The sequence below is a fragment of the Amphibalanus amphitrite genome, unplaced genomic scaffold (genome assembly GCF_019059575.1).
Source record: "Amphibalanus amphitrite isolate SeventyFive unplaced genomic scaffold, NRLGWU_Aamphi_draft 000678F_arrow, whole genome shotgun sequence".
NCBI lineage: Eukaryota > Metazoa > Arthropoda > Thecostraca > Balanomorpha > Balanidae > Amphibalanus > Amphibalanus amphitrite.
In genome coordinates, this window is record NW_024882172.1 from 37,742 (window position 1) to 63,735 (window position 25,994).

At 46.6% G+C, this 25,994-nt stretch overlaps 3 protein-coding genes across 9 annotated transcripts in view; 1 reads left to right on the forward strand and 2 right to left on the reverse strand.

Moving 5' to 3' along the window:
- LOC122364465 overlaps window positions 1–1,470 on the reverse strand; it is a 34,610-nt gene extending 33,140 nt beyond the window's left edge. The window contains exon 1 of one of the 2 annotated variants that reach the window (XM_043334843.1): window positions 1,247–1,443. In XM_043334843.1, coding sequence (XP_043190778.1) covers window positions 1,247–1,282 — 36 coding nt within the window. In that variant the 5' untranslated portion in view covers window positions 1,283–1,443. Of the gene's footprint in view, window positions 1–1,246 lie in introns of both variants that reach the window. The other variant, XM_043334842.1, reaches the window with a different exon arrangement.
- An 886-nt stretch (window positions 1,471–2,356) lies between these two features.
- LOC122364468 (complex III assembly factor LYRM7-like) lies at window positions 2,357–6,858 on the forward strand. 5 transcript variants are annotated; one of them, XM_043334846.1, is made up of 6 exons: window positions 2,357–2,657; window positions 5,039–5,123; window positions 5,386–5,458; window positions 6,098–6,168; window positions 6,449–6,530; window positions 6,741–6,858. In XM_043334846.1, the coding sequence occupies exons 2-6, from the start codon at window positions 5,100–5,102 to the stop codon at window positions 6,842–6,844; spliced, it is 354 nt and encodes a 117-aa protein (XP_043190781.1). In that variant the 5' UTR covers window positions 2,357–2,657; window positions 5,039–5,099; the 3' UTR covers window positions 6,845–6,858. The 5 variants fall into 5 exon arrangements, with proteins under 5 accessions (XP_043190781.1, XP_043190785.1, XP_043190782.1 ...); XM_043334850.1 differs by having other exon boundaries at window positions 2,641–2,657; window positions 5,049–5,123; XM_043334847.1 differs by lacking the exon at window positions 2,357–2,657 and adding an exon at window positions 3,653–4,787.
- Window positions 6,859–7,280: 422 nt separating this feature from the next.
- The window catches only part of LOC122364461 (protein Star-like), a 43,619-nt gene continuing 24,905 nt past the window's right edge, over window positions 7,281–25,994 (reverse strand). Inside the window, exons 1-6 of one of the 2 annotated variants that reach the window (XM_043334838.1) lie at window positions 15,931–16,030; window positions 13,267–13,378; window positions 12,289–12,440; window positions 11,789–11,980; window positions 10,221–10,448; window positions 7,281–9,671 (exon numbers count right to left, since the gene is read on the reverse strand). In XM_043334838.1, the coding sequence (XP_043190773.1) occupies window positions 9,528–9,671; window positions 10,221–10,448; window positions 11,789–11,980; window positions 12,289–12,440; window positions 13,267–13,366 (816 nt within the window). In that variant the 5' untranslated portion in view covers window positions 13,367–13,378; window positions 15,931–16,030 and the 3' untranslated portion in view covers window positions 7,281–9,527. Of the gene's footprint in view, window positions 9,672–10,220; window positions 10,449–11,788; window positions 11,981–12,288; window positions 12,441–13,266; window positions 13,379–15,930; window positions 16,031–25,994 lie in introns of those variants that run through there. The other variant, XM_043334837.1, reaches the window with a different exon arrangement.

The window sequence follows — 25,994 nt, forward strand, 5'->3', positions numbered from 1 at the left end:
ATTGTGAGTGGTGAAGACGTTTTTTGGAATCTCAATGTTGGAGTCATCTAATGTATCGTCGTTAAATTCATGAGTGTGTTCAGTCTTGTCTCTTGTCTGTTCAAGGCCCACGCCACGTTTAATCCCGTTTACGACGTAGTTCCTCACTACGAGATCTTCAGTTGCATACCTTGAAGGATGGCCTTTGTATCTTTCGTCGTGAATGACTGTTTCGTTCAGTTTTGGTTTGAGCGTGCTGTTGATGTCTCGAATGTCCAATGCCCCGTGAGGATAACGTTTGATAGAGTCACGAGCTGTTGCCTTGCCGTGGGGATAAGCGGTTGGGAGATTTCCATGGGTTGTTATCCCATTGCCATCCCTAATGCCTTTCGAGGGGGATTTAACAAATGACTGGGCTCGTTCATCTACGATGTCAAAAGTATCCTTCTTGGACTGAATTGAAATTGCAGATTCGTTTATCTCGGTATCATTTTCAGATAGTTATAACTACGACCGATTTTTCCTCCTTAATCAATATCAACGTTTCTCAGCTGCCGCGTTTCACCAATCACCTCGCCAAAACGCTCCCAATTTGACACCGTCTCACCACGAGAATCCCAACTCCTGATGACACGACCCCACACGCAGCTCGGTTCACTCGCTGCCACGCACCTCCATACACTGACAGACCCGTGACGCTCCTCCGTGGCCGACCGACAACCATCGAGCCGTGAGCTGGGGAGGGGCGCCGGCTGCAGTGAAGGGCACACGTGCTGGTGCGTGGATGACCGACTGAGTTGTAACTATGACGGGAGGGGGTGGGGGGCGCAGAGAGCGGCGCCACTGGGGGGTGACACCAGCTGGTGACACGCACCATCCGTCCCGAGAGGTATCGATGGCACTGCGCACCTGCCGAGTGGCGTCACAATGATGTCATCACTGCGGATCGACGGAAACGACCGGTGTGCAGTGTGCGTCGTAAGACGTTGGACTCGGGAGCATTCGGGCAAATGCCACTCGGTCCCCGTTCCTAAAAAATATTTTTACTTATTCGATAAGAGGTAAGGTAGCTATTTTTATGTGCATAAACGCCTTAAATTGGCATAATTCATTCTAAAACTCCACTCCGTAGAAGTTGAAGTGTTTTTTTTTATAGGTAGGTAGGTAAATACCTATAATAATGCAGTCTCATAGAACCTATGATGATTAGAATTCAAACATGAGCACAAGATATGATGGCATTTGGCTCCAAATTGATCATCCTTACCTGCTTAATCCAGATGAATAGGTACTGAATAATCATTAGATACCTTAAATATCTTTTTCCATCCCTTGCATCAACCGACGTCAAAATACCTAATAATTATCGCCATGATGACTTAATGTAAAGGTCATTTGGAATTACCTATACAATTTTCAGAACATTTTCTTCCCTTGCAACTGTGCCACCTTCTAAGCTCCAAAGTTTTTTTTCCCATGTCTTGCATTATCAGTCGGGGGAGGTTTGGTCAATCGTTGTCATTTTTAGCACGTGCTATTTTTGTCACACGTGCTAAAAATGACAACGATTCTGCTATTTTTGACAACGATGAGGCCGATTTCACTCCTCAGCGAGGAAATGAAGATTTTGGAAAGATAAACACTGATTTTGGAAAAGAAGTGCTGCCACCTGGTGCAAGACGAAGAATCCAGCTTTAATATGCCTGTTATTTGTATGGTAGTTTGTTTTGTGGCCTGAAGTTGGAACTTAAAATTGAAGCATCCGAAAATGATCGATATTGATCGAAAACATGATGTTGATGAAAAAAATAATATTTTAAGTTGAGAGAGGAGGCCATTTTATCCAGATGCAGTAGTTTACTTCTTGAAATTATTTTTGCTAATGACGGCTGCTAATTATCCCTCATTACATGGCAGTCGTCGTAAGCAAAAATAATTTCAAGAAGTAAACCACCGCATCTGGATAAAATGGCCTCCTCTCTCAACTTAACATATTATTTTTTTCATCAACATCATGATTTCGATCAATATCGATCATTTTCGGATGCTTCAATTTAAAGTTCCAACTTCGGGCCACAAAAAAGGGTATACTTCAACGTTGGACTACCATACAAACAACGGCCATATTAACCCTCTAATGCCCACACATAGTTCCACGGTTCCTAAAATTAGCACCTCGTGACCTATGATTCATTTTGGGTCCCTTGTTCGCAATCTGAAGTCAAAAATTTTTCGCAGTTCAAATTTCGGAAATAATTTGTGTATCAAATATGATACATTAGGCATTCCACTTGGTTATTTTTAGTGGTATCAGACCACACAGAAGGAAGTGAAGACATAGATGAGAAGATATATGTTTTGAAAAATTTCAGAGATAAAAGCGGCAGTTAAAATGTGTAAAATGCAAACAAGAAATCCTTTACTGTGCGCCACTTATCAGAACATTTTCTCAATATTTCATTGGTATCCTACTTGTATCAAAATGCCCTTTCAGTCGGTACGAAGGGAACAACGCTAATCATAGGCATCTTTTTACGAGTGCCTTCTATTCCTTTAATTTCCACGATACAGCGCGTTGCACTTGCGCATTTTTTTTCATAATTCAGACATGTGGGCCATGCTTCTCAAACGTGCATTATACATACTTGATACAAAAATGAAGACATTACGGTTGGTCGGTAAGTGGTCGAAGTGAAGCAGTTCTAATGCAAAATGCTGGACAGCCTGCCGACGGACCGGAATCAATGCCAAAGACGATGTTGAATTATCTTCACGATAGCCGGACAATCCCTGGTGACTGAAACTCTCAGACTGTGAATCGTCAGTTAGCACTTTGACTGGTCGTGCGGTCCTCATGTCATCGGCGTCAGTACAACAGCCGCGCACTGACCAGTGACCAGTGCAGTAACTGTTGTACGTGTCAGACAACAAAGGTACAGGTAACTGTGTACCGATCGGCAGGAACTTGCACAATGTTCATTGACCTCATATGGAGGTGAGCGTACGCAATGCCGCACTTTAACTTGTATTCTTATGGTCAGTGTCCATGTTTTAGTATAAATCCTATTTGTTCAGTGGCAATCAGCTACCATACTTGGCGGCATATGTCAATATATGACAACTAATGACATACCTGGCACTAAAAATGTTTGCCAGCTGTCAGGCACCTGTTGGATCCTGGCAGCAGTGCATGGTTGCCTACTTCTTGGATATGTAAATCAAAGGAACCACGTCCTTCGGTCTTGACGTCTGTCTTCATGGCGAGTCCGTTTAGCTAGCTTCCTCTGACGATGACGGTGTAGTTTTCCACTCCACATTCAATCTCTTACTACTGGGATGAACGGAGGGGATTTGAATCGCAAACAAATTGTGAGTCGTTCTCCAGTATGAATGAAAAATGCTGGCTGGCTGCTAATTCAAGTCTTCGGCCATGCCCAGCTAAGACATAGACCCACAAGACATAAGCCCGTCCACAAACCCTGTTGGAATATCGAAATTGTGCAAGAGACCGCTGAATCCTCCTTTCCCAAACATAGTCAAGTCTCAATTTTTGGTTTCACGAGTATAAATGCTTGCACGGATGATCGTCCCTTGAAATCAACAAGCTTGTCATCGATGGCATGTCATTCCTAACGTGGTTTTAGAAGATATGGTCTTGCAGTGTCCTGCAGATCAAAAAGTTCACTGTTATCATCGTCAAACAGTTGGAAAACCAGATTCCTATGAGCGTTAGAAAAGTCGAGATGTATGAGGCATGTAAGGCCACTCATGGACAGCTAGATGTTAGGTGATTGACAAGGATGAGAGGCGGCATAAGCGTACGAATATCGTTATGAAATATCGAGTCTGGAGCGAAATAGAGTTATCTGACGCCAGGGCTGCGAACTTCACAAATTTATGCATCTTGTACCATCGTCATTTTCAATGACTCACAGGCCATTGCAATGCTTATAACCTGAGAAAACTATGGTATTGGCACACCGTATGTTGCAGCGGCGAAAATTTCATAGAAAATATTGGAGTGCTATGCCCACTGTATCATATCTAGTATCCCCCAAATTAGGGGTCCATATCTTTGACCCTGAAATAGCTGCGATGTTTTGCAACATACTGTGATAAATTCTGGACATTTGTCTCACAGTATACCAAGTTTCTTTCCAAATAACTATTTTTTGTTTTTTAAATGCTAAAATTTACACTTGCATCTCAAATAGCTTTTCAGCAAAGGACAAACTGACCCTCTTCAAAATCACCTGGTGGGAAACTGAGAAATCATTACTTAAAAATTTTGCCACCAGGTGGTTGCCAAGACGTACCACTTATGATACAGCAGGGTTTTCAACAATTTTCGCCTTCAGGATTAGCGCGCGAATTTTCTGCAAATTGACTTACAGATATGATACCGGGGGCACTAGAGGGTTAAAGCTGGTTTCTTCTTCTTGCACCAGGTGGCAGCACTTATTTTCCAAAATCAGTGCTTGTATTTCCAAAATCGTGATTTCCTCGCTGAGGAGTGAAATCGGCTTCATCGTTGCTAAAAATAGCTGATAGCGTTGTCATTTTTAGCACATGGTTGCCAAAAATGGCATGTGCTAAAAATGACAACCATTGACCAAACCTCCCCCAACTGTTATGAATATGCTGTTACCAAATGCCAATGCCATGATGTTGAAAGAACATCATGGTAACCAATAATTTTCATTGAATTTGTATTGATCTTACAGAAACCCCATTTCTTTCAGCAGCGACATCACAGCTAATTCTGTTTCCATTTTGTAACACACTGAGGTTGAGGGAGACTCAGATGGGTAGGTTTTGAAAGATTCAGGAAAAATGAGACACAGCCAAGCTTTTAGCTTTAAGAGCAGACGCAGCAAGCTTTTCATTTAATGTCTGACAACTAATAGCTTAAAACTCCTCCCACCTGAAACAGTACTATAACAATTTAATTAGCAGCCTTATTGCTGAAATAATTGACAGATGTAAGATTGTGGACAGTCGTAACACTATTGTGATGAATGTAGATGTGATTTCTCAAGCCCCGCACATCTCTGTGCAGGAATGTCCAGTAATTGCTGCTAACTGGCTGCTTCCCCTGCCAACTGCAAGTGTCGTACAGCATGAGTGGTGCTCTAAGAAAGGAGGCAAGTATTTTTAGCTTCAGTGTTTCTACTGCTTTTACTTTTCATTGGAATCATTGTAAACTCCATTTGCTAAAAGAGTTCTACTTGTTTCAACCTTCTTTCAAAGTCACCATTTTTGGAGGCAGATGACAAGTGGGCCGCCATAGTTCAGGTTCTAATTTCTGGTGACAGCCCCTTTTTCATGATTCATGACACAATAACAGTATTATATAATGTGAGATGTTTATCAGCTGATGGATACATGACCCATCTGCTATTACAGGTGCTATCTGCATTCAAGAGGATACATCGTGCAAGGGCAGAGGTGTTTGCTGGTGATGATGCTGCATTGTCAGGTGAGTATCGCATCAGTCGATGAATAGGTAACTGTTATTCTGACTAAGAGATATCACTTTCTATATTGACACATAATGTTGCCTGTCCCGTAGCTCAGTTGGTAGAGCATCGGACTCTCGGTAGTGAGTGCCCGGGTTCGAGACGCTCCGGCGCTCGATATTTGAGACTCCTGACGGGGATGGTCTGCGGTTGGTGGGAGCAGCCGCAGCCAGTTGAAGTCAGTTGAGTGGGACAGGCCGTGTCCGGCTTTGAAGGACACGTTAAACTTTGGCATCTAAATTCTCCCGTTACCCGGAATTGCGCGATCGGACGGTAGGGGTCGGGGTATTCGCAACAAGCTCTGCTTAGCGTGGGCTCCGGCTCTGTCAATCCGTCCATTCAAACATTCGAGCTAAATTTATAAAACGATAATATAAAGCAAAAAGATAGATCAAGTGACCATTCAATAAAATATTTAGGGGTCACTTTTATGGCCCTGATTTTCATCTAGGAGTTCTCAGACTACATACCTATTGCTTCCCTTGACCCTTGCCACGTAAGTGCTATTTCAAGATGCTAGGTATGAAAGAAATATATAGACCACCATTGCTTTGTTTAGGTATTTCAGAATTTTACTTTAGAACCCATCTATTTTTCAGCTGCCAGGATCAAAATAAATGAAGAGTACAAAAAGAACAGGGGAGTGACCAATGAAGACTCTATCAAGGAGGTATGCTCTGGGTGAAGCGATCATAAGTAACGAGCGAGCGAAAGACGAAAAACTCAGTATGAGCGGCTGATGCGGCCCTCTGCCGCGGCCCAAAGTCGTATAGGTGAAATTGATATGCATTGCGGAAGCCGCTCGACCGATCGACAGTCTTCTGCCATCCCATCATGCATGCTGGAACTATTTCGCATGCTGGGGCGTGAACATACAACATTAAAAATAAGCAATATCATCATATTTCGTCATATATCGTCATATTTTCTGACGGAATTTATGTTTTCAGCTGGTGAACTTCTCGAAAGAATGTGAAACTGTTCTATTGAAAACAGTAATGCAAGCGAAAGAGACGGAGCCTGGCAGATATGGTGAGCAAGGGACTTGGGCTTCCAAGGGATACATTGCATCATACAATACAAAAAGCCTAAAAACTAACAGCGTCCCCGTTTTGCGTCATGTTCAGCCACTGCGTAAAAATCAACTTTTTGATGTTGTAGAAATGTCAACTATTCTCAACAAGTGTCTAAGGTCCACACGCTCGACCACGCACACTTTCTGAAACCCAACTTTACCGACAGCCCTGCGCATCAACAAGGAGACGTACATGTGGGACAACGTGCCGTACCGGGACGTCGACCTGCCGCCCGCCAGGCCCGGCGGCTGCTCCGACCGAGCCTCGTGACGTCACTGGTTTGGGCCTCGTGACGTCACTACGGACCGGTCGGCGTAAGTCCGTCAGAAGCTGTTAATGGTGTAGTGGCTTTGTTTTGACGGTCGGTAGATGTCGTGCGGTGTTTTTGTTTTGTCCGTAAAGGTAGTGCTGGCGCAGTGTCATGTGGAGGCTGTGCTGTGATGATGTGTTGAGAATGATGCCGTGTGGCGGGCACACCACTCTGTGTCCGTCAGAGGAAATGGACACTTTTTGTAGGACAAGGCGATACACAAGTCTCACCATCTCTTGATGGACTTTACCAGCCTGTTGTTAAAGTTCATTGATACTATGTGCAATTGACCCCAGCCCAGACGATGGCCGATGACATCCATCCACATCGACAGGCCTTGTGGCAACCTTTGACAGGTGAATACAGCTGTACAGGGAATACACACGGTGAATTCAACTGTTCGTACCCATTGAAGTAACAAACTGAGTGAACTTTTTATTTACACGAATTGACGATGACTAACAGTGCAACACGCGATCGTCAGTATGACGAACAGTGTGAGTTTATATTTGAACAGGCGATCTTGTAATGACATTGCGATTCGCATCTAATCGAGCTGAGGCACATTGCTGTCAGGCGAGATTTCAAACATTGTAACAATCCTGCATGCCCATGGACTGAATCTCATATACAAATATCTTTTTAAAAAGCACTCTGTTGTCCAGTATCTATGGCCGTATCCAGTATATAGCCCTATGATTATATCAGAATGAGTGAGATTTACTGTAATGAATGTTTCTATCACCCTGGTACTAATAGTCCAAGTGTTGTTGGGATTGTGACCAACATAGATGAAGTACCATATGTGGATTGGACACAGTGCCACATTCTACGAGAAATGATACATTTCTCGTCGGTTTCAGAGTTGATAGCAGAGGTGACTGCGTCGTCACTGTTGTGTCACCACAACAGGTCACCGTGTCATTTTATGCCCCGCCTAAGTAATTCATGCTACCCTTCATAATGGAGAGTTAAATGTCAGACCACCCATTATACCCGTATAATACCCCCGAAATATACTATTTGACCCATATGCGAGACATTAGCTTTTGGTAGTACTGGGCACCACAACACGAAAGACTGTTAAAGGTAGTGTGCCAGCTTTCTTGGACCATATGGAGTTAATGACCCGGATAAGGAGAACCGGATTTTTAGAACTTATCCATACCTTCAAAACTTACGGAAACGTCTTAAATTCTTCAAATTTTGAGTACCCCAGTGCGAAATTCGCCCGGACGGGTTGTCGGTCGTACCCCAACCACATTTCACACCACTATGAACAATAAATGCACACACTAAAATCGCTATTACCGATAGGCTCATCCAATCAAGTTTCGATAAACCCGTTCATCATCATCTCCTGCGGTTTCGAACACGCCTGTTAGGTGGCTTCTGATGCTCGTCGAGGTCGGAATTTCCAAATACGCGTGGTGCGTCGGGCCGCGCGCTCTGACTTCGGCCAAGAAAAATGCGTCAGCTGATCATTGTCATTTCTGCCACTTGCGTGTGGTGTAATGGGGTCATAACTTAAGAGACGGCTGTTTCATATCAATTATTTTACATAAAATCATATTTCAAACCACAAATTAATGTTCGACAGCCAAATTTAAGAAACAATACCAATACAGGCTTACAGTTTAAGGCTCGACATTGTGTTGTCTACGATTAGACAGCTGATAACTCATTCCCGTACGTCGTATGGTCGTAACACTATAATGACCTTTGCTTATTGTCACAAGTGCGCCGCATTCGCGATTGTTGCCCGACGCCTGTTTGCAGGTGAGCCCACTACAGTTGTTATACATATCTAAAAACCGATAAACTTTTAGGCGAAAAAGGCACTATTCCAGGCCCATTTTTGATTTTTTTTTTTGCGATATTAGGTAAAAACAGAAGCTTCTTATCCTAGGAAAAATAAAACGGGAAATCTTTCAAAGGTGGCACACTACCTTTAAAAGAAGCACGTACAAATCCTCGTATATGCTCCATGCCCGTTGAATATATCGGGACTATCGCATTATTCTTAGCAATCCCTCAATGTTGGGCGCCGCATGGCTAGATAAAAACAAGAGCCCAAGCCACCGGTATGAAAAAGCTCATTAACAGGGATTGCGAAACAATGCGAACACCAAAAACAGACTTTGACAGGCAAAACGGCAAAACAAAACGATGCTTGGAAAGATAAAACAAACATGTGAAAGGCAGAACGGAACATGCAAACACAGCAAACATGTGGGCGGGTGACTAAGATATTTGCGACAACGCGTATGCATCGCATTAAATAATTATAATACCTGTTTAAAACCACATCGTTGGTACGGAAGGCGACTATGACTGAAGGAGACATATGTTTCTCGCATTGGCACAACTAATACTATCCTTATTATTACTTGTAATGCGTGCTGCGATACAATATTAATTAAAACCATTTCTATAATGCACTTTGGTAGCTGTCAAAACCTAATGTTTTCATACCCACGCACCGAAAAGTTTTCATCTAAAAACACACGCCACACGTTACCCTGACCGCTCACGCTCTTTAACTTATCACACAGACTACACCGCAGACACTGCACCGCAGCACCCATCACAGAGAGGCCGTCGTCGGCCCGGCCGCCGTACGACGTCAGCGGGGTCACAGCACTACGTTTTCCGTCGGAAGATAAAGTCGTTGGCCAGGTCGTCGTGGTGCGTGATTTCCGTATACACCTCGTACCCTTTGGATTCCATTAGTCGGCGGATGGCCTCCTTACCCTCAGGCACGTGACGAAACTCCACAGAGAGCGTCTGCGAAATGAGGCGCGCTGGTGTCAGTGAGAGAATAGATAGCACAGAGCCACCGCCAGAAGATCGCGAAGCCTACTTCATTGGATCCACGAAAACGAATTGTCATGTACTGACATGATTAGGGGAACCTCAAAGTGTCGAAGGGGATAAACAGATGTCGATAATTTACTGCACTTACGCCTCATAAACCGGGGACTATGTATTAGATGACCGGAATGCAGGTATCCAACTCACACATTAGCGTGCATGTCTATGGACTCGCTAACAGTCATGTTAGTCACCAATAAAAATTCATCGACAACAGTGGCATTTTGGTTAGCATTTTTATCCCGCAACACATCAAACCAACGCCCTTACCACCACGACGCCTCTCTCTCTCTCTCTCTCTCTCTCTCTCTCTCTCTCTCTCTCTCTCTCTCTCTCTCTCTCTCTCTCTCTCTCTCTCTCTCTCTCTTCCTCTCTCTCTCTCTCTCTCTCTCTCTCTCTCTCTCTCTCTCTCTCTCTCTCTCTCTCTCTCTCTCTCTCTCTCTCTCTCTCCCTCTCACTCACCCTTATGTCCAGCCGATCAAACGGCAGTGCAGCCAGCACTGCGTACTCGTGCCCTTCAACATCCAGACTGAAGTAGTCGACCGTTTTCCATCTCAGCGCCAGAAGTAGCGCCTCTAGCGGCACACACAGGACCTTGGCGTAATGTGTGCGCTTGCCACGAGCCGGCTTTCCCCGCGCCGGCAAACCGTCGTCAATCATACCCATGTTGAAGTCTTGCTTGAACGTTACCTGCGGGTGGAGGGGTTGTTGGGAGTTAGTGGTGGGATGGGTTGGTGTTTTGTGTTGGTGTGTTGGTAGTATGGTTAGTGAGCTGACGGGGAGTGAATTGGTGGGTCAGCTCAGCAATGCGTAAACTGTGGATAACTAAAGTTAGCGATTGAATGAACGGTTGGAATGAACAATTGGTTGGTTAGAAGTGGGATAGTTCATCGGTAAGCGGTTGGATGTCCCTTGTGTGGTACAGTCTATCAACTTAGGTGGAAAATTAGAAGGAACTATGGGCTTGACCTTGACGGTGACCTTGACCCCGCCGTCTGCGGCGGCCCGAAAGCCAAGCCGGCGTGCTGAGACGGCAGATTTGCGGTGCCCGAACACCCACAACCCCTTGTATTTATCCGCCTGTGACTATCAGAAACTGCACCGCGGTGTGATAGGATGAGAAGCTGGGGTTAGGATGACAAGCAGGGGTGAGGAATATTGCAAGTAAACACTGACAGGCATATTCAGGGGCGGTACTACTCAGTTGCACCACTTTGTACCAAAGTGCGGTGCTTACAAACATATAACGGCTGGCTTTCAGCGGTATAACCACAGGTTGTTTGAAAAATGACAAACACTTTCCGAACACTTTTCGTTAGAATTGTGTTTTCCGGAGCTATAGGGGTGCGTCTCAGTGACCAAACAAACTGCGCCGTCTCGGTCCGAACAAATCCTTCATCATGTATGTGCATTGTGCGCTTACCTCAATCCGCCAGATAATGACAAGCAAGCCCTTGGCCTCGTTCCGCGATGGCCCTACCGATAGACCTTCTATGACGCGATAGTTCTAACAGCCTTCCCCTTACACAGTGCTCCAGACTCCCTCCCGAGTGACGGTAGCTACCCACTTACTTAACAATAGCTAACCTCAGGCATGACGATAGCTGACCATTGAAACTCACCACTGACGATAGCTCAGGTCGAACACGGTCTTAGCAGCAGGTCGGACGCTGTTACCGTTCTTTGACACGATAAGTTACACCTGTCACGATAGCTCACCGCCGACACGACGACAGCTCAACTCTGACACGATGGTAGATTCCCTGACACGATAACTCACCCCTACACTACGTGTACGGTGTAGCTCACTCGCGACACGACATCTCACCTCGGACACGGTGCTGCCTGACACATCTCTCACCTCGGACACGGTGCTCCCTGACACACCTCTCACCTCGGACACGGTGCTCCCCGACACACCTCTCACCTCGATACGGTGCTCCTTGACACACACATCTCACCTCGGACACGGTGCTCCCGACACACCTCTCACCTCGGACACGTTAGCTCACCTCTGACACACCTCTCACCTCGGACACGGTGCTGCCTGACAGACAGGCGGGCACGGTCCAGGCGTGCCGGTGTTTCTTCATCATGAGCTGGTAGTTGCTGGGGTCGGGCTCGATCAGCAGTCCGCGCCAGCCCAGGTAGCGCTCCATATAGAGAGTGTTGGAGCGCGTCTCGCCGTCCAGAGCGCCGCACTCGATAAACGTGCCGCCCGTCTGTCAGCGTACAGACAGATGTCAGAGTCCGGACGGTTGTGATAACGGTTTACAGCGTTATAGTAAAGGCGCAATACTTTTTAACCCTTTGGACAGCAGGCAGCTTACTCAAAATAAAACAATTAAATTAAAATCAAATGTTTGGAAATATTTTCAGGATGTGACTCGGGTGGTTCAAAGGAATTTTATGACGTTTCCTATTTAAATAGGTATTTCAATAGACGACCTTCTGTTGTATGGACTACAAAATTTGTCCCGTCATTTAACCACCGAACGGTTACCCACTATGTACCTACCGCCTATCCTACCTTGTTGCCGAGTATCTCCAGTATGAGCTGTGACTGTCCGACGGACGGGTCGGGTACGTCGGGCTGCTGCAGCTCGTAGGCCAGCTCGGAGGGTGAGGTTATGAGCTCATCCCGCAGCAGCTGAATCAGCTCCGGGTCCAGTGAGCTGCGGCCTGTCGAGGGGGTGGCCGGGGCAGCCGGGGTGGCTCAGCGGGCGGCGGGTGATCGTGGTGGGTGGTATCCAAGCCACAGTGGGTGAGGCACATAACAGGCCTGCGTTCGGCATCCGGAAAATATTATCGTTTGGATATTCACCGGCGGAAAATTGTTGGTGAACGCCTATCTCCAGCATGTCTCGTTATCGCGATACCGCACGTGATTCCCGATAATTCTCGCTGATCCCGGAAAATTCTCCCTGATTATCCGGATGCCGAACGCGCGCTAGGTGTGCTGTTCCATGGTGGGTTCACAATTCACACACTGGCAGACACTTTGAGACACAGTGGGACACTCGGTGGGACGCAGTGAGACACGCAGTGAGCGAAACAAATGATGAGACACACGGTGAGGCATTGGAAAAGCGCAGTGAAACGCTGCACACACGGTGTGAGATAAAGTGCATGGACCAGTGTCATGTGGTGCGTGCGGTATACGAGTGAGGCGAACAGCACACGTATTGCCGGGTAGCAACTGGTCGGTCAGGTGGAAATGACGCGTTGCTGCTGTGTTCATGTTGTGACTAAGTAGGATTTCCTGCGAAAAGAATGTCCAGATGTCACGTCATTAGTTTTTTTTTACAGCGAGTGAAGGTCAATTGACGGGTTCTAGGCCCGATTTTAACGTGCAACAACCGCTTTTAACTATTTAACGGGTCATAAGTGACATAGCCTTGATGCTCCAGGACTTACTGAACGAAGAAATAGCACGCGTAACAGCATGTAAGCTGAAGATGCTGTGACACGTCAGTCATGTTAGAGACCCAGATTAGTTAGCACTTACCGACCAGAGGGTGAGATTTATTGCTCCAATAGACGAGGAACAGAAACAAAGCAACCACCGTCACCGCCGCCACGTACGGCTTTCTTACTGAAACTTGCATATTTGGCACCACCTGCGGGTAAGAAAAAAAAAACACATGATGGAAATGAGCATACAAGAGTGCGATGGAGCGTACAAACAGGGTTTAGGGATATCTACAGCCTGCAAAACCCGGAAGAAAACATGCACTTTGAAAATGTCTTTGAGTTGTTGATTTATGACGGAACCTTTTACATCACTGTTGAGTGTCGAACAGCGAATTTGTATTTGCAACGGCTTGTAATTGTGATCGTAACTCGTATCGGTGTCGATTATGCATGCAAGATGAAAATTCGTGATAATCTGACGTGTATGCATGTCGTGGATAGGTTTTAATGTCGTAAATAGGAGTCCTACCTAATGACACGTCTTTTCAATTTCTCGTTTCAAAACCCAGGAGAATCGACGAAGGTATCCAGTTATGGTTTATGAACATTGAATCACGCTTAGTGAGGTCATGATGACGTTGCCATCAGCAATGACAACAGGGCTCAGTGTGACCAAGTACCATATGTCTCCATGGACGTTGACACTCAGCTGAGCAGAACTGTGACAGCACAAAAGGAGACGGCTCAGGCGAATGACACTTAGCAGTGCCCCTCAGCACGCCAGGCCATAATAGAAAGCTCGTTCTGTGGGACAGTGGGCATTGGACAAGGCAAGTTTATTCAAAATTCGAATAAATAACGTCTTACGTTCAGAAGCACCATGATTCAACATGCATCTCAATTCAATGCCTTGGAAAAATACCTACACAGTAACACAGCATGAATTATTTATTAAGGTGTAGCGGATAACTATCCCCCTCTAAATCGTGCAGCCATATGCAATGTGCGTCGCACATTTCATGTGCCACGCTATTGTTTTACGGCACATCAGTGAAAAGGTCAAGACGCAGTAGCCCATCTAAACGTCGGGCATATGCGGCGGAAAGAGGGGGGGGGGGCACCGGGGCACCGTGCCCCCTTAATTTTGGCATTTTAACATTAGCCCTATAGGCGTTGCATGGAAAGAATGGGACCAAAAGTCGGCACTCGGCAGTGCCTCCCCCATCTTAATTGAAGGTGTTCCGCCGCCACGCGTCGGGACCAAGCGCCCCGTGGAATAACGATCAGCCCAGGATGACGGTGCCAAGTGCAGACCATGGCAGCGGCTGCCGCCGATTAGGTCGCCTATAAGTCCCGGTTTGCTTTGCATAATCAGGTGACCTTTCCGACCTCATCATGCACAGTCACGTGACCTTTCCAACCTTCTAATGCACGGTCACGTGATATCATCCCACTACAACTCATGCTATGGGAGTGTCCAGACTTTTACATCGATGCAATGAACGTCGTCCGCCGGTGTCAATTCATCGAGCATCACGGCAGCGCAGAGCGTGTCCTTCCGCACGGCGGCGGCGGAAAGATAATAATTGATAGTTTGTGGTCACCGGGGTTGCACAATGCCGATTCCCCTCCCCTTCCCCAGACCGGAGCTGGGGGGGGGGGGGGGAGGTTGCGCTGTCGTCACCACGCGGACACGCAGCCCACCTGACGCGTGCAGCGGCCGTCAGGCGTGTCGAGGGCAATGACCGCGGTCGTAGCACGCTCCGACAAAACGGGAACTTTAGGGTAGGTACCGGCCCGGGTAAGTGCATGGATAGTAAAAGGGCCATGTCATCGCCGCAGGGACGGTCGACAGGTGGTTTTCCTGCCCAGTTCCAAAGGTTGAGCCGAGTGTTCAGAGCGTCAGCAGCCTCCAGTACAGCAAACCATTCGGACTTCTTCGAAGAACGGCTGTTTTGTAAAGCATCGATCACCAGCTCTATTTAACATGCGAGTAGGCACGATATGACTCCGAAGCGGTAGCAAAGTGGTCAGTCCAGCAATAAAAGGTAAACAATCCGAGAAAAGTAACTTTTTATCAAACGATTTCAGTTTACGGGTTGCTTGAAGATAACCAATCTGAGAGCGGCTCTCAACGTTCAGAGGCGGATCCAGCTCAGAGGTTTGGGGGGGGGGGGGGCAAACCATAAAAATTTATCGATTCTTTCCATGCATCGTCCATAGGCGTAATGTTAAAATCATGCCGTTTGGGGGGGGGGGGAAATGCCCATTTTGCCCCCCCCCCCCCCTGGATCCGCCACTGTCAACGTTTATCATTCTTATCCATCTTCGTATCCGCCCACAGCTGCTAACGCAAACACAACTGATCGCAATCTCGTGGATTATCATTAGTCGTGACACAAATGATACCACAACAGAGCAACCAGCCACAGTTACAGCACACTTAACGTCACACATCACAGAGTCACAAAGCAGCACACCGCATCACAATTCACAACGTACAGAGCCATCCAGCATCCAGCACCCAGCAATTACCTACCTACAGGTTAGATAACACAGCACACGACACATAGCGTCACATCACAGCATACAGAGCCACCCAGCTCACAAGTCACAACGTCACACAACATACCTACCTGCTGCGTTAGACTACAGTACCTACAAGAGTCACAGACAGCGACAGTATCACAGCACACCGCTTTCCTTCACATCACAACACACAGCGTCACACAGTGCACTGCCCACAGCCACTCCTCACCGTACAGCGGTGGACTGTCCAGGCGACGTCAGCGAGTACAAGGACACGCTCTGCGTCAGACCGGCCTCCCACACGCACCACCCGCCGCGCCAGTCACCGCCCAACTGCTGCTTGAAGCGCCGCGCCGCGCCGCTCCCAGCCGAGCCGAGCCGAGCGCTCAGGGGAGCGTGGGTGGAGGCATTAGAGGCGCAACTTGCCGCTTTGATGCCCCGAGGTCTCACAAATAAGTCACAAAGCGCATGGATTTATTGCCAATGCATGGTTCAAGAGGCTTGCAAAAGGATCGTATTTGGGCAGATATTGGCCGCCGAATGTGCGGGTAGGTCCAAGAACATAGCATAGGCGGCGGAACGATTTGAGACAAGGGGGGGCACCATGGCTCAAGGAGCCAAACCTAGGGTACCCCCAAATCCAGTTTTCTCATCGGATTTAGGCCATTTATTTTTCGTCACAGCCCTGACACGATGATTTTTATTATTTTATTTTTTTTTTTACTAAACGAAAATGGCAGTTCACCCCCGTATGCAGGGGTGTACCTAATTTTATATCTCTTTGTGGGGGCATATGCACCCACAATCCTGAATTATGCCCCCACAATGATGAAAAAGCACCCACAAGTCTTTTACAAGGCTGCAAGCGTCCTTTCGAGAGCACGGTGCCCTTCGCATGCTCTAACGGCGTCCTCCTGACCGTCTCGCGTTCATGGATAGCGTTTTTAATCACTCGGCGCCCTTCTGGGAGAATGGCGCACTTTTGACAGCACCGCGCCATTCTCATGTTCTAACGGCGCCCTCCTGACCGTCTCGCGTCCTTAGGTCTCTGTTCACCGTGCATCCCTCGACTATTCGGCGCCCTTCTGGCCTAGTCTCAGCGCCCCTGAACCACATATAGCGTTTTCAATCACTCGGCACCCTTTTACGAGAATGGCGCCCTTTTCATGATCTCAAGGCGACCTCGTAACCATCTGGCGCCCCCACGTCCCCACCAACGTAGCACTACTGACTGTGCGGCGCCCTTCTGGCCTCTTAGCGCCCCTAGACCACATAGCGTTTTCAATCACGCGGCGCCCTCCTAAGAGAATGGCGCCCTTTTCATCGTCTCACGGCGCCCTCGTAAGTCGTAACCGTCTGGCGCCTCCACATTTGGTGCCCCTCCTACTGGATGGCGCCTCTCTACATATTTTTTACGTCCTTCCGGTCAGTTTCCACTTTTAAGCGTGTATTTGCTTAGTCAGACACGTCACTTGAAGCGCCATTCGGCTAGCAATGTTATCAAATTCGGTGTTAATTTAGGCTCCCACATAAAGAATATCTATCGCGCCCCAAAACGGCCTGGCGCCGGGCGCCCCTACAGCTGGGCACCCACAATCATTTTAGGAAAATTACACCCCTGCCCGTATGTGTGGTTAACTTTAAGCTGATCCTCAAGTACCTATGTGTTTGTCTCTTCCTTATTGTCGTTTGATAAATTCCATTTATCCTACATGTATAATTCCCAAGAAGCCATCGCAGTACTAATCAGTGGCGAATCCCAGGGTGGAGGTCACATGGGTCATGACTTAGGGCCTGGGGTCACCACTTGCCTGCCAGGAGCACCACAGGCCTGACAGCCGACAGGGGCACCACAGGCCCGCCAAGGGTGCCAAAGGCCTAGCAGGGGCACCACGGGCCTGTCAGTGGCACCACAGGCCTGTCAGGAGCACCATCGGCCTAGCAAAAGCACTACAGGTCTTCCAGGGGCACCACAGACCTGCCAGGGGCACCAGAGGCCTGTCAGGGACACTATCGGCTTCGCAGGGGAACCACCGGCTTCGCAAGGGCACCATGGGCCTGTCAAGGGCACCACAAGCCTGTCGTTGGCAATTTAGGATTGTCAGAGGCACCACAAACCTGTCAAGGGCACCTGCGTTCTAACAGGGGCACCACAAACCTGCCAAGGCCCAGGGACACCACAGGCCTAGCAAGGACACCACAGGCCTGTCAGGGGCACCACGGGCCTGTCAGGGGCACCACGGGCCTGTCAGGGCCCATGGGCACCTAAGTCATGTCAGGGCCCACCGTAGGCTTGTCAGGGGGCAGGGTAGGTAGGTACCACAGTCTTTCCAGGGGCACCAGCGGCTTAGCAGGGGCACCAGTCATCACATGACTAACCAAAAATAAAGAAAAAAAAAACTGAAAATAGGGCACCACCAAAATTAAGTGGCCGAAATCCGTTGAGGTTTTAATTTTGGGCATAGGTAGGGGCACCACTTCGATTCATGAACCTCCCCTTAGAGTTTTCCCGAATCCGCCCCTGGTACTAATACATCAAATTTAAAGGGACCCTCCCACCTTCAAAAAAGTTAATGAATTGGCACGAAAGTGATGTCGCTCGGTTCAGAAAGAGCGAAAACGAATATCTACCAAATTTCATCGAAAAATATTCACCGGTTTTCAAGATATTAGACTTTTACTTTTGTTTACTTTTTGGGATCTCCGCTGTTCCTAGCGACTTTATTTGAAAGTGCGGCATTTGTTGCGCGCAAAGCAGCATATACCACCGCGTGCTACCAAACGTTTTAGTAAAAGATTTAAAAATCGTTAGATCTCCGCTGACGTCACAAATTCTAAGGGGGCATACCAATGCACTAGCCCCTTAGAATCCGAAAACTGCAAGTTTGAAATTCCATATCTCCGAATTAAAGCATTTGTCGATGTTGTGAGTGCCCAAACCGGTATTTGCAGGCCATGGCCACCAATTTGGCTATCTCAACTCAAAACTAATGTTAAGGTGGGAGTGTCCCTTTAAGGGGGGGCACCTTGCTATTGGTGCCCCCCTTGCAGAATTCAAGGGGGGGCACGGTGCCCCGGTGCCCCCCCCGTTCCGCCGCCTATGGAACATAGTAGAACTGATGTGACAAATTCAAACGCTCAGCTGCAGTATGCTAGTAGTTATTCACGGCATCTATTCAAACGTGCAATTTGTGGTGGTGTGTTGTGCACCAGTGTGTGCGGTGGTCCCGCAGCGCCGATGGCTCGCAGTTGCTTGGTAATGCAGTGTGTGCAATGTGCATCACCACCAACCGGATGCTCGGCCGGGAATGTGTGGTTCTCCGCGTGGGAGCCGTGCAAAGCCGGGCCATTTCAGCCAGCCGGTACCCTTCACTGTTTCGGTTGTCACACGTCGCCTACCATCCGTACCCATCCCACGTTGCCTACCCATTTCTGCCTAAACCTGGGAACTTGAATTGACAAGCTGAAAACGATTCTTCTGGACAGAGAGCCTAAAGCCCTGGACCATGGCATACAGGTTGAGGGCTTTCCTGTTGTACAGATAAACCTCTGAAATGGTGGGTATGGTTCTTGATAATCATCTGTGGACTGTGAGCAGTCTTCCTTTGTCAGTAATTTGTATAGTCGACTACAGAATGATGTTCCACTCCTCAGAAGCTATCAGTTGACCGGAGCGCTAAGTTGTGACGTTTATCACGCAATTAAGCGTGTCGATTGTGAGCATTGGGACAAAGCTATTATTTGTGAACTCAGCCCGATAAAGTGATGCGGCACAGCCTACCACTCCAGGCAAGCAATTGCCTGTGAAAAGTGGAATATCATTCTGTAGTCGACTATAAAAGCTTTTAAAATCTCCCACCGTCTTCGACACTCGGAACGGAACCACGTTACAGTAGCTTACGAGTTACCTATCATTATATTGCACCGCCACCGTCCAGCAAAACAGCTAAACAAGTTCATAGTCAAACAACACCTTTTGGGTGATGTTCCAACGTAGAATTGGGCTCCCATGCATGCAATTTTGCTCGCACAAAGTTCTTCTTAGGACTTGGGCTATCACGATAATCTCGACAGCAGTTTAACCTATAAAACACGGGTGAATTATGCGAGCCAATATACGTAACAAGAGTGCGGGGCGGGGAGCTATGGACCGGTGAGTTGTATAACATATACCTATTTATTGCCTTGGGCCGCATAGCATTGCTCTGATGTAGGCAATTCCTGTGACATGAGGCATGGGCCGTAGCCAGAGTGCGTACGGCGATTATCAGCTAGATACTAGGAACGTAAAATAGAGAAGCTGTGACCCTGGAGATGAATGAGTGTGAAAACTCGGACCTTCTCAACAAAGGAAACCATCCATCAAATCGTTTCTTTTATCCCACCTGATCGCCAGCCTGTGCGGATGCAGAAAGCGACGAGATTGCCTATTTTATTTGAGCACTGCATACCTAAAATCAACCTGTCAGACATTTGCATGGATCCGAGTGATAGATCTATGATCTCAGTGGATCTCGAAGCAAAGTAGGTACAGTTTGGGATCTATGATCCCACCGGATCCGGCGTGAAAAATAAATCTTGGATATATGATCTCATATGATCTGACGATAAATTAAGAACATGGATCTATGATCTGAGTGGATCCCACCATGCACACATTTGAAACCATGTTTTAAAGGGTTTCTATGCCAATAAGTGACACATAACTATGGATTATGACGTGTGATCACATAAAATCACTAAAATAAAACAGAACGTTTGTGAGTTGAAACAAGTGCTTTTTTGGGATAGGTGTATGTGTTGACAAAAAATAAGTGAGAATCAATGATCTCACTGGATCTCAAGCAAAAAATGAGACTCGGATCTATGATCCCTACGATCTCTCGATAAATTACAGAGCTGGATCTATGATCCCGTCGGATCCGAGATCAGGATCCATGGGATCAGATCCCAGATCCATTTTATTGGATCCATGCACATGTCTGCAACCTGCGCCCCGTAGGGAAGGGGGCGAAACGGCCTCGCCTCCTCTCCTTTTCCGTACCTAGATATTTCCAAAACTACAGCAGACACCGCCTCCAAACGTTCAGGACCCCTCCTGGCATCAATTTTACACGTTGTGGCAAAAAAATCCAAAGGCTATGATAGGTTGGCCACAAATCACGTCAGAATGACGTGATGTTCTGCCATTTTCCACGTTTAAAGGTTTCGAGGGAAGAGCTGTCACACCTACAGCTTTGAAGATACAGAAACATGTTTCGGCATAAAACGTGTTGAATTATCAGGGCCATAAAACTGATAGGTATCTCAAATTTCAGAGTTTTTTCTTTACTTTGACCCCTAATATCAAAAAAGTAACTTTTTGGATATACCTAATGTCCTCAATATCCCAAACATTTTCAAAATTTAGGAAAAAACGAGATAGGTATATAATATAACCGAGATATAAAATATAATATTATGACTATTATGCATGTACAGCCCTCTGCAAACTGCGTGGTAGGTATTCTTTTTTCAACAAAAACGATAATAACGCGAATACCATGCTATCGGTCACTCGAAAATCGTAACAGCAAGACGCGTGAGACTCCGTACCTTAGGTTGGCATCATCACCGTATTCATTTTCCATCTAGTTCGGCAACAAAACCCAAAAGTTTATATTTGCCCCCAAAACATACTTTTGCATTTTATTGCCACACAAGGCGTATAGTTTGTTTAGAGGTAGACCTAATCAAAGGAGTGGAGCATGGCGCATCTATGTGCAATGAGTTCCGACCGACGGATAGCATAGCCTTTGAGCTATTATCGGTTTTGTCGAAAAAAGAATACCTACCACGCAGTCTGCTGAGGGCTGTACCTCTGTTGGTACGAAATACAAATATGGCATCATCATCATCATCATAAGTCATAACCAAGTTCTTCCATCGACATACCAAATTTGAGATCGGTATCACTTTTTTGCTACGTTATGGCGAAAAACTGCTCCAAATTGATGACGCAAAATTTTCAAACTCAATTTTTATCCGTTCTAGACTACGTAGCGCAAAACAAATACCATCATTAGACTCCACGTGACAGGCTGCGTGAATCGATATCATTTTCATGCAAAAATATCTACTTCGAAATTTGACCTTATTTTGACCGGACCTTCACCAGAACGTAACCTAAACTGGTCCCAATGGTCCCCTAACCCACATAATCGCATCTGCCATGTAAAATGGACCATAAATCTCGCATCACACGACGCTTGTTCATATTGTGACCCTGAGTGACCTGACTTGGTATAAGTGACCTCAATTAGCATCAGTATAACGCCTTTTGGGGCGACTAACGGAGCGAGCGAGAGGGTGGGCCTTGCACGTGCGAAATTGCGAGGGGGACCTCCAACTGACTTGTGTACGGCACCCTACTGACCGGTCTCTAGGCGATGTGCCAAATTTGGGCACAATCGGCCCAGCCGTTCTCGAGATCTGGAAGCGGCACCCTGCACGTGCGCACGTGCAAAATGGGTCCCAACTCCCAACTGACTTGTGTACGGCACCCTACTAACTGGTCCCTAACCGTGTACCAAATTTGAGCGCCATCGGTCCAGCCGTTCTCGAGATCTGGAAACGACCCCTGCACGTGCGCACGTGCAGCAGCACCCCAACTGTGGCACATGGATATGCAGTGCCTAGTGGGTGCCTACCTACATGCCAACTTTCAGCGCAATCGGCCAAGTAGTTACCGAGATATTGCAACAATTACAAAACGGACACCTCTTTGTTTTGCACGTGGCACGTGCATAAGGGGTCACCCACATGCATCGGGGATAGTCCAATACTTGGTAGAAGGAATGAAGCTACCCTACAAAAATTACCGCGTGTAAATCGGTCAAGTGGTTGCCGAGATATAAGCCTCGCAAAAGCGTCCGCACGGCCGGCCGGCCGGCCGCTCATACTCAGAAATTTCCGTTAATCTAAGGAAAGACTTCGCTCGCTCTGTAACCAGTATAGCGCCTTTTGGGGCGACTAACGGAGCGAGCGAGGGGGTGAGTCTTGCACGTGCGAAATTTCGAGGGGTACCTCCAACTGACTTGTGCACGGCACCCTACTGACCGGTCTCTAGCGATGTGCCAAATTTGAGCACAATCGGCCCAGCCGTTCTCGAGATCTGGGAGCGGCACCCTGCACGTGCGCACGTGCAAAATGGGTCCCAACTGACTTGTGCACGGCACCCTACTAACTGGTCCCTAACCGTGTACCAAATTTGAGCGCCATCGGTCCAGCCGTTCTCGAGATCTGGAAATGACCCCTGCACGTGCGCACGTGCAGCAGCACCCCAACTCTGGCACATGGATATGCAGTGCCTAGTAGGTGCCTACCTACATGCCAACTTTCAGCGCAATCGGCCAAGTAGTTACCGAGATATTGCAACAATTACAAAACTGACACCTCTTCGTTTTGCACGTGGCACGTGCATAAGGGGTCACCCACACGCATCGGGAATAGTCCAATACTTGGTAGAAGGAATGAAGCTACCCTACAAAAATTACCGCGTGTAAATCGGTCAAGTGGTTGCTGAGATATAAGCCTCGCAAAAGCGTCCGCACGGCCGGCCGGCCGGCCGGCCGGCCGGCCGGCCGGCCGCTCATACTCAGAAATTTCCGTTAATCTAAGGAAAGACTCCGCTCGCTTCGCTCGCTCCGTAATAACTTGTGCTTGGACAAGTAATGATTTTCAATACCATGCCTTTTACTCGATTTTAAAACACATTTACCACATGCCGAGATATCCCTTTAACATTAGCACGTGCATTTGGGAAATGGCTTCGGCCCGCCTCGGCTAATGTTGAAGGTATTTGGGAAACGATTCGGCCCTAGGGCTTTTTGATTTTCCCAGACAAGATTTTACTGAATATTCTGAGCGGAAGAACCAATTTCAAAGAAGATATTTATGGATTGTGTGTTCACTAACAGCAACAGCAAAAGTAAGTGACTGCGTGTTTACATACTTTTGCTGTCAACGTAATTCAACTAAACAAGGTTATCGTTCCAATGCCAATGTATTTATTGCTGCAGAACATGGTCGGAATAATCATTATTTCTACATAATGCACGCAAAAAACGAACAATTTAAATGCGTGAAGCATCTTAACGTGCCACAATGAAACATTTGATATTGTTCCAGCTGGGATCCAAGACGCGTTTGATTCAGCGTTTCACTCAATTTTTAGTTTTCCTCACGGTTTCCTCACTCCTGCTGGACTCCATATCTTTATTCTAACTTCTGGCGTTTCACCATCTTCATCCTCAGCTTTTTCAAACCCTAAATAAGGGGGAAGTAGGAACTTCACATTTCATACTCAACGGCACGCAGCCTAATAATGAAAAACACAAACAAATAATCACGGTGACTATAAATATGAACATAGTATTTATATAATATTATAGTCCGTTTTTCTTAAGTTTGCCCCTCACTGTAAACGTCTCTTTGAACACAGCACGAGAATTGCTCGCTGAATTACTGAGAAAACTGGTTAGCGCACATTGTATTGTAGATATGAATAATATTTTCAAAAATAAGTTTTGAACACCGACGATTTAACGTTATGTTAAGCGCCGTGCAATTTATTTATTAGTTCAGACATAATTCCTGAGAAGTCGTCTATCCCTGTGGGGCTGTAGGTATTGACAGATACGATTTACGAGTCTGTGAAATAGTAAATAAATTTGATGAAATTGATCGTCTGTGAAATCTGGTTAAATCAGTGTGCGCCAACCAGTTTTCTCAGTAATTCAGCTAGCAATTCTCGTGCTATGTTCAAAAAGACGTTTACAGTGAGGGGCAAACTTAAAAAAAACGAACTATAACACAATATTAAGATTAAAGTGTAAAATATCAAATGAATATGATATTAACTGTTGCGCCGGTACGGCATGTGGTAAATCTCTTCCCAACCTTGGGCTGTGAAAATGCAGTTTTATTCACCTCGGTTTTTTGCTACGGACCTCGTGCCTACCGGCACTCGGTCCTCCGCACAAAAACCTCGGTGAATAAAACGCATTTTCCCAGCCCCGGTCGGGAATATATATTACCACATGCCGAGATATCCCTTTAACATTAGCACGTGCATTTGGGAAATGGCTTCGGCCCGCCTCGGCTAATGTTGAAGGTATTTGGGAAACGATTCGGCCCTAGGGCTTTTTGATTTTCCCAGACAAAGTTTTACTGAATATTCTGAGCGGAAGAACCAAATCCAAAGAAGATATTTTCGGATTGTGTGTTCACTAACAGCAACAGCAGAAGTGAGCAAAATTAAGTGACGGCGTTTTCACTTACTTTTGCTGTCAACGTAATTCAACTAAACAAGGGTAGGTATCGTTCCAATGCCAATGTATTTATTGCTGCAGAACAAGGTCAGAGTACCTACTCATTATTACAACATAATGCACGCAAAAAACGAACACTTTAAATGCGCGAAGCATCTTAACGAGCCACAATGAAACATTTGGATATTGTTCCAGCTGGGATCTAAGACGCGTTTGATTCAGCGTTTCACCCAATTTTCAGTTTTCCTCACGCCTCACGGTTTCCTCACTCCTGCTGGACTCCATATCTTTATAGTTTATTCTAACTTCTGGCGCTTCACCATCTTCATCCTCAGCTTTTTCAATCCCTAAATAAGGGAAAAGTAAGGAATTTCATCTTTCATACTCAACGGCCAGCGCCGCCCAATAATGAAAAACACCAAAAATAATCGCGGTGACTATAAATATGAACATAGTATTAATAGAATATTAACACCATATTAAGAATATAATATATAATACCAAATGAATATGATATTAACTGTTGCGCCGGTACGGCATGTGGTAAATCTCTTCCCAACCTTGGGCTGTGAAAATGCAGTTTTATTCACCTCGGTTTTTGGCTACGGACCTCGTGCCTACCGGCACTCGGTCCTCCGCACAAAAACCTCGGTGAATAAAACGCATTTTCCCAGCCCCGGTCGGGAATATATATTCTTAGAATGCCTGTAAACGGTGAAAATGTGACCTTTGACTACGGGACCCAATCTAACCAAATGCCGTGAGTACGCGCATTCACGGCATTTGGCAACATTCATAATCTTTGAACATTCATTAATTCATTCAGTCATGCAACATGCATAATCATTCACGCATTAAACACATTCGACGAGCTTAGCTGAACGTAAATCAACGAATACATTTAATATTATTGACGGTAACTCCGGCAAGTGCTGCCAAATCCTATTCCTGGCATTGTTAAGATTGGGTTGTGACCTGTGAC

What these genes read in the sequence shown, in the direction of transcription:
- LOC122364468 (XM_043334845.1), top strand. An exon ending in TGATGATGCTGCATTGTCAG is followed by an intron (nt 5,459 to 6,097) that starts GTGAGTATCGCA and finishes TCTATTTTTCAG; the next exon opens with CTGCCAGGATCAAAATAAAT. An exon ending in GACGGAGCCTGGCAGATATG is followed by an intron (nt 6,531 to 6,740) that starts GTGAGCAAGGGA and finishes CTTTACCGACAG; the next exon opens with CCCTGCGCATCAACAAGGAG.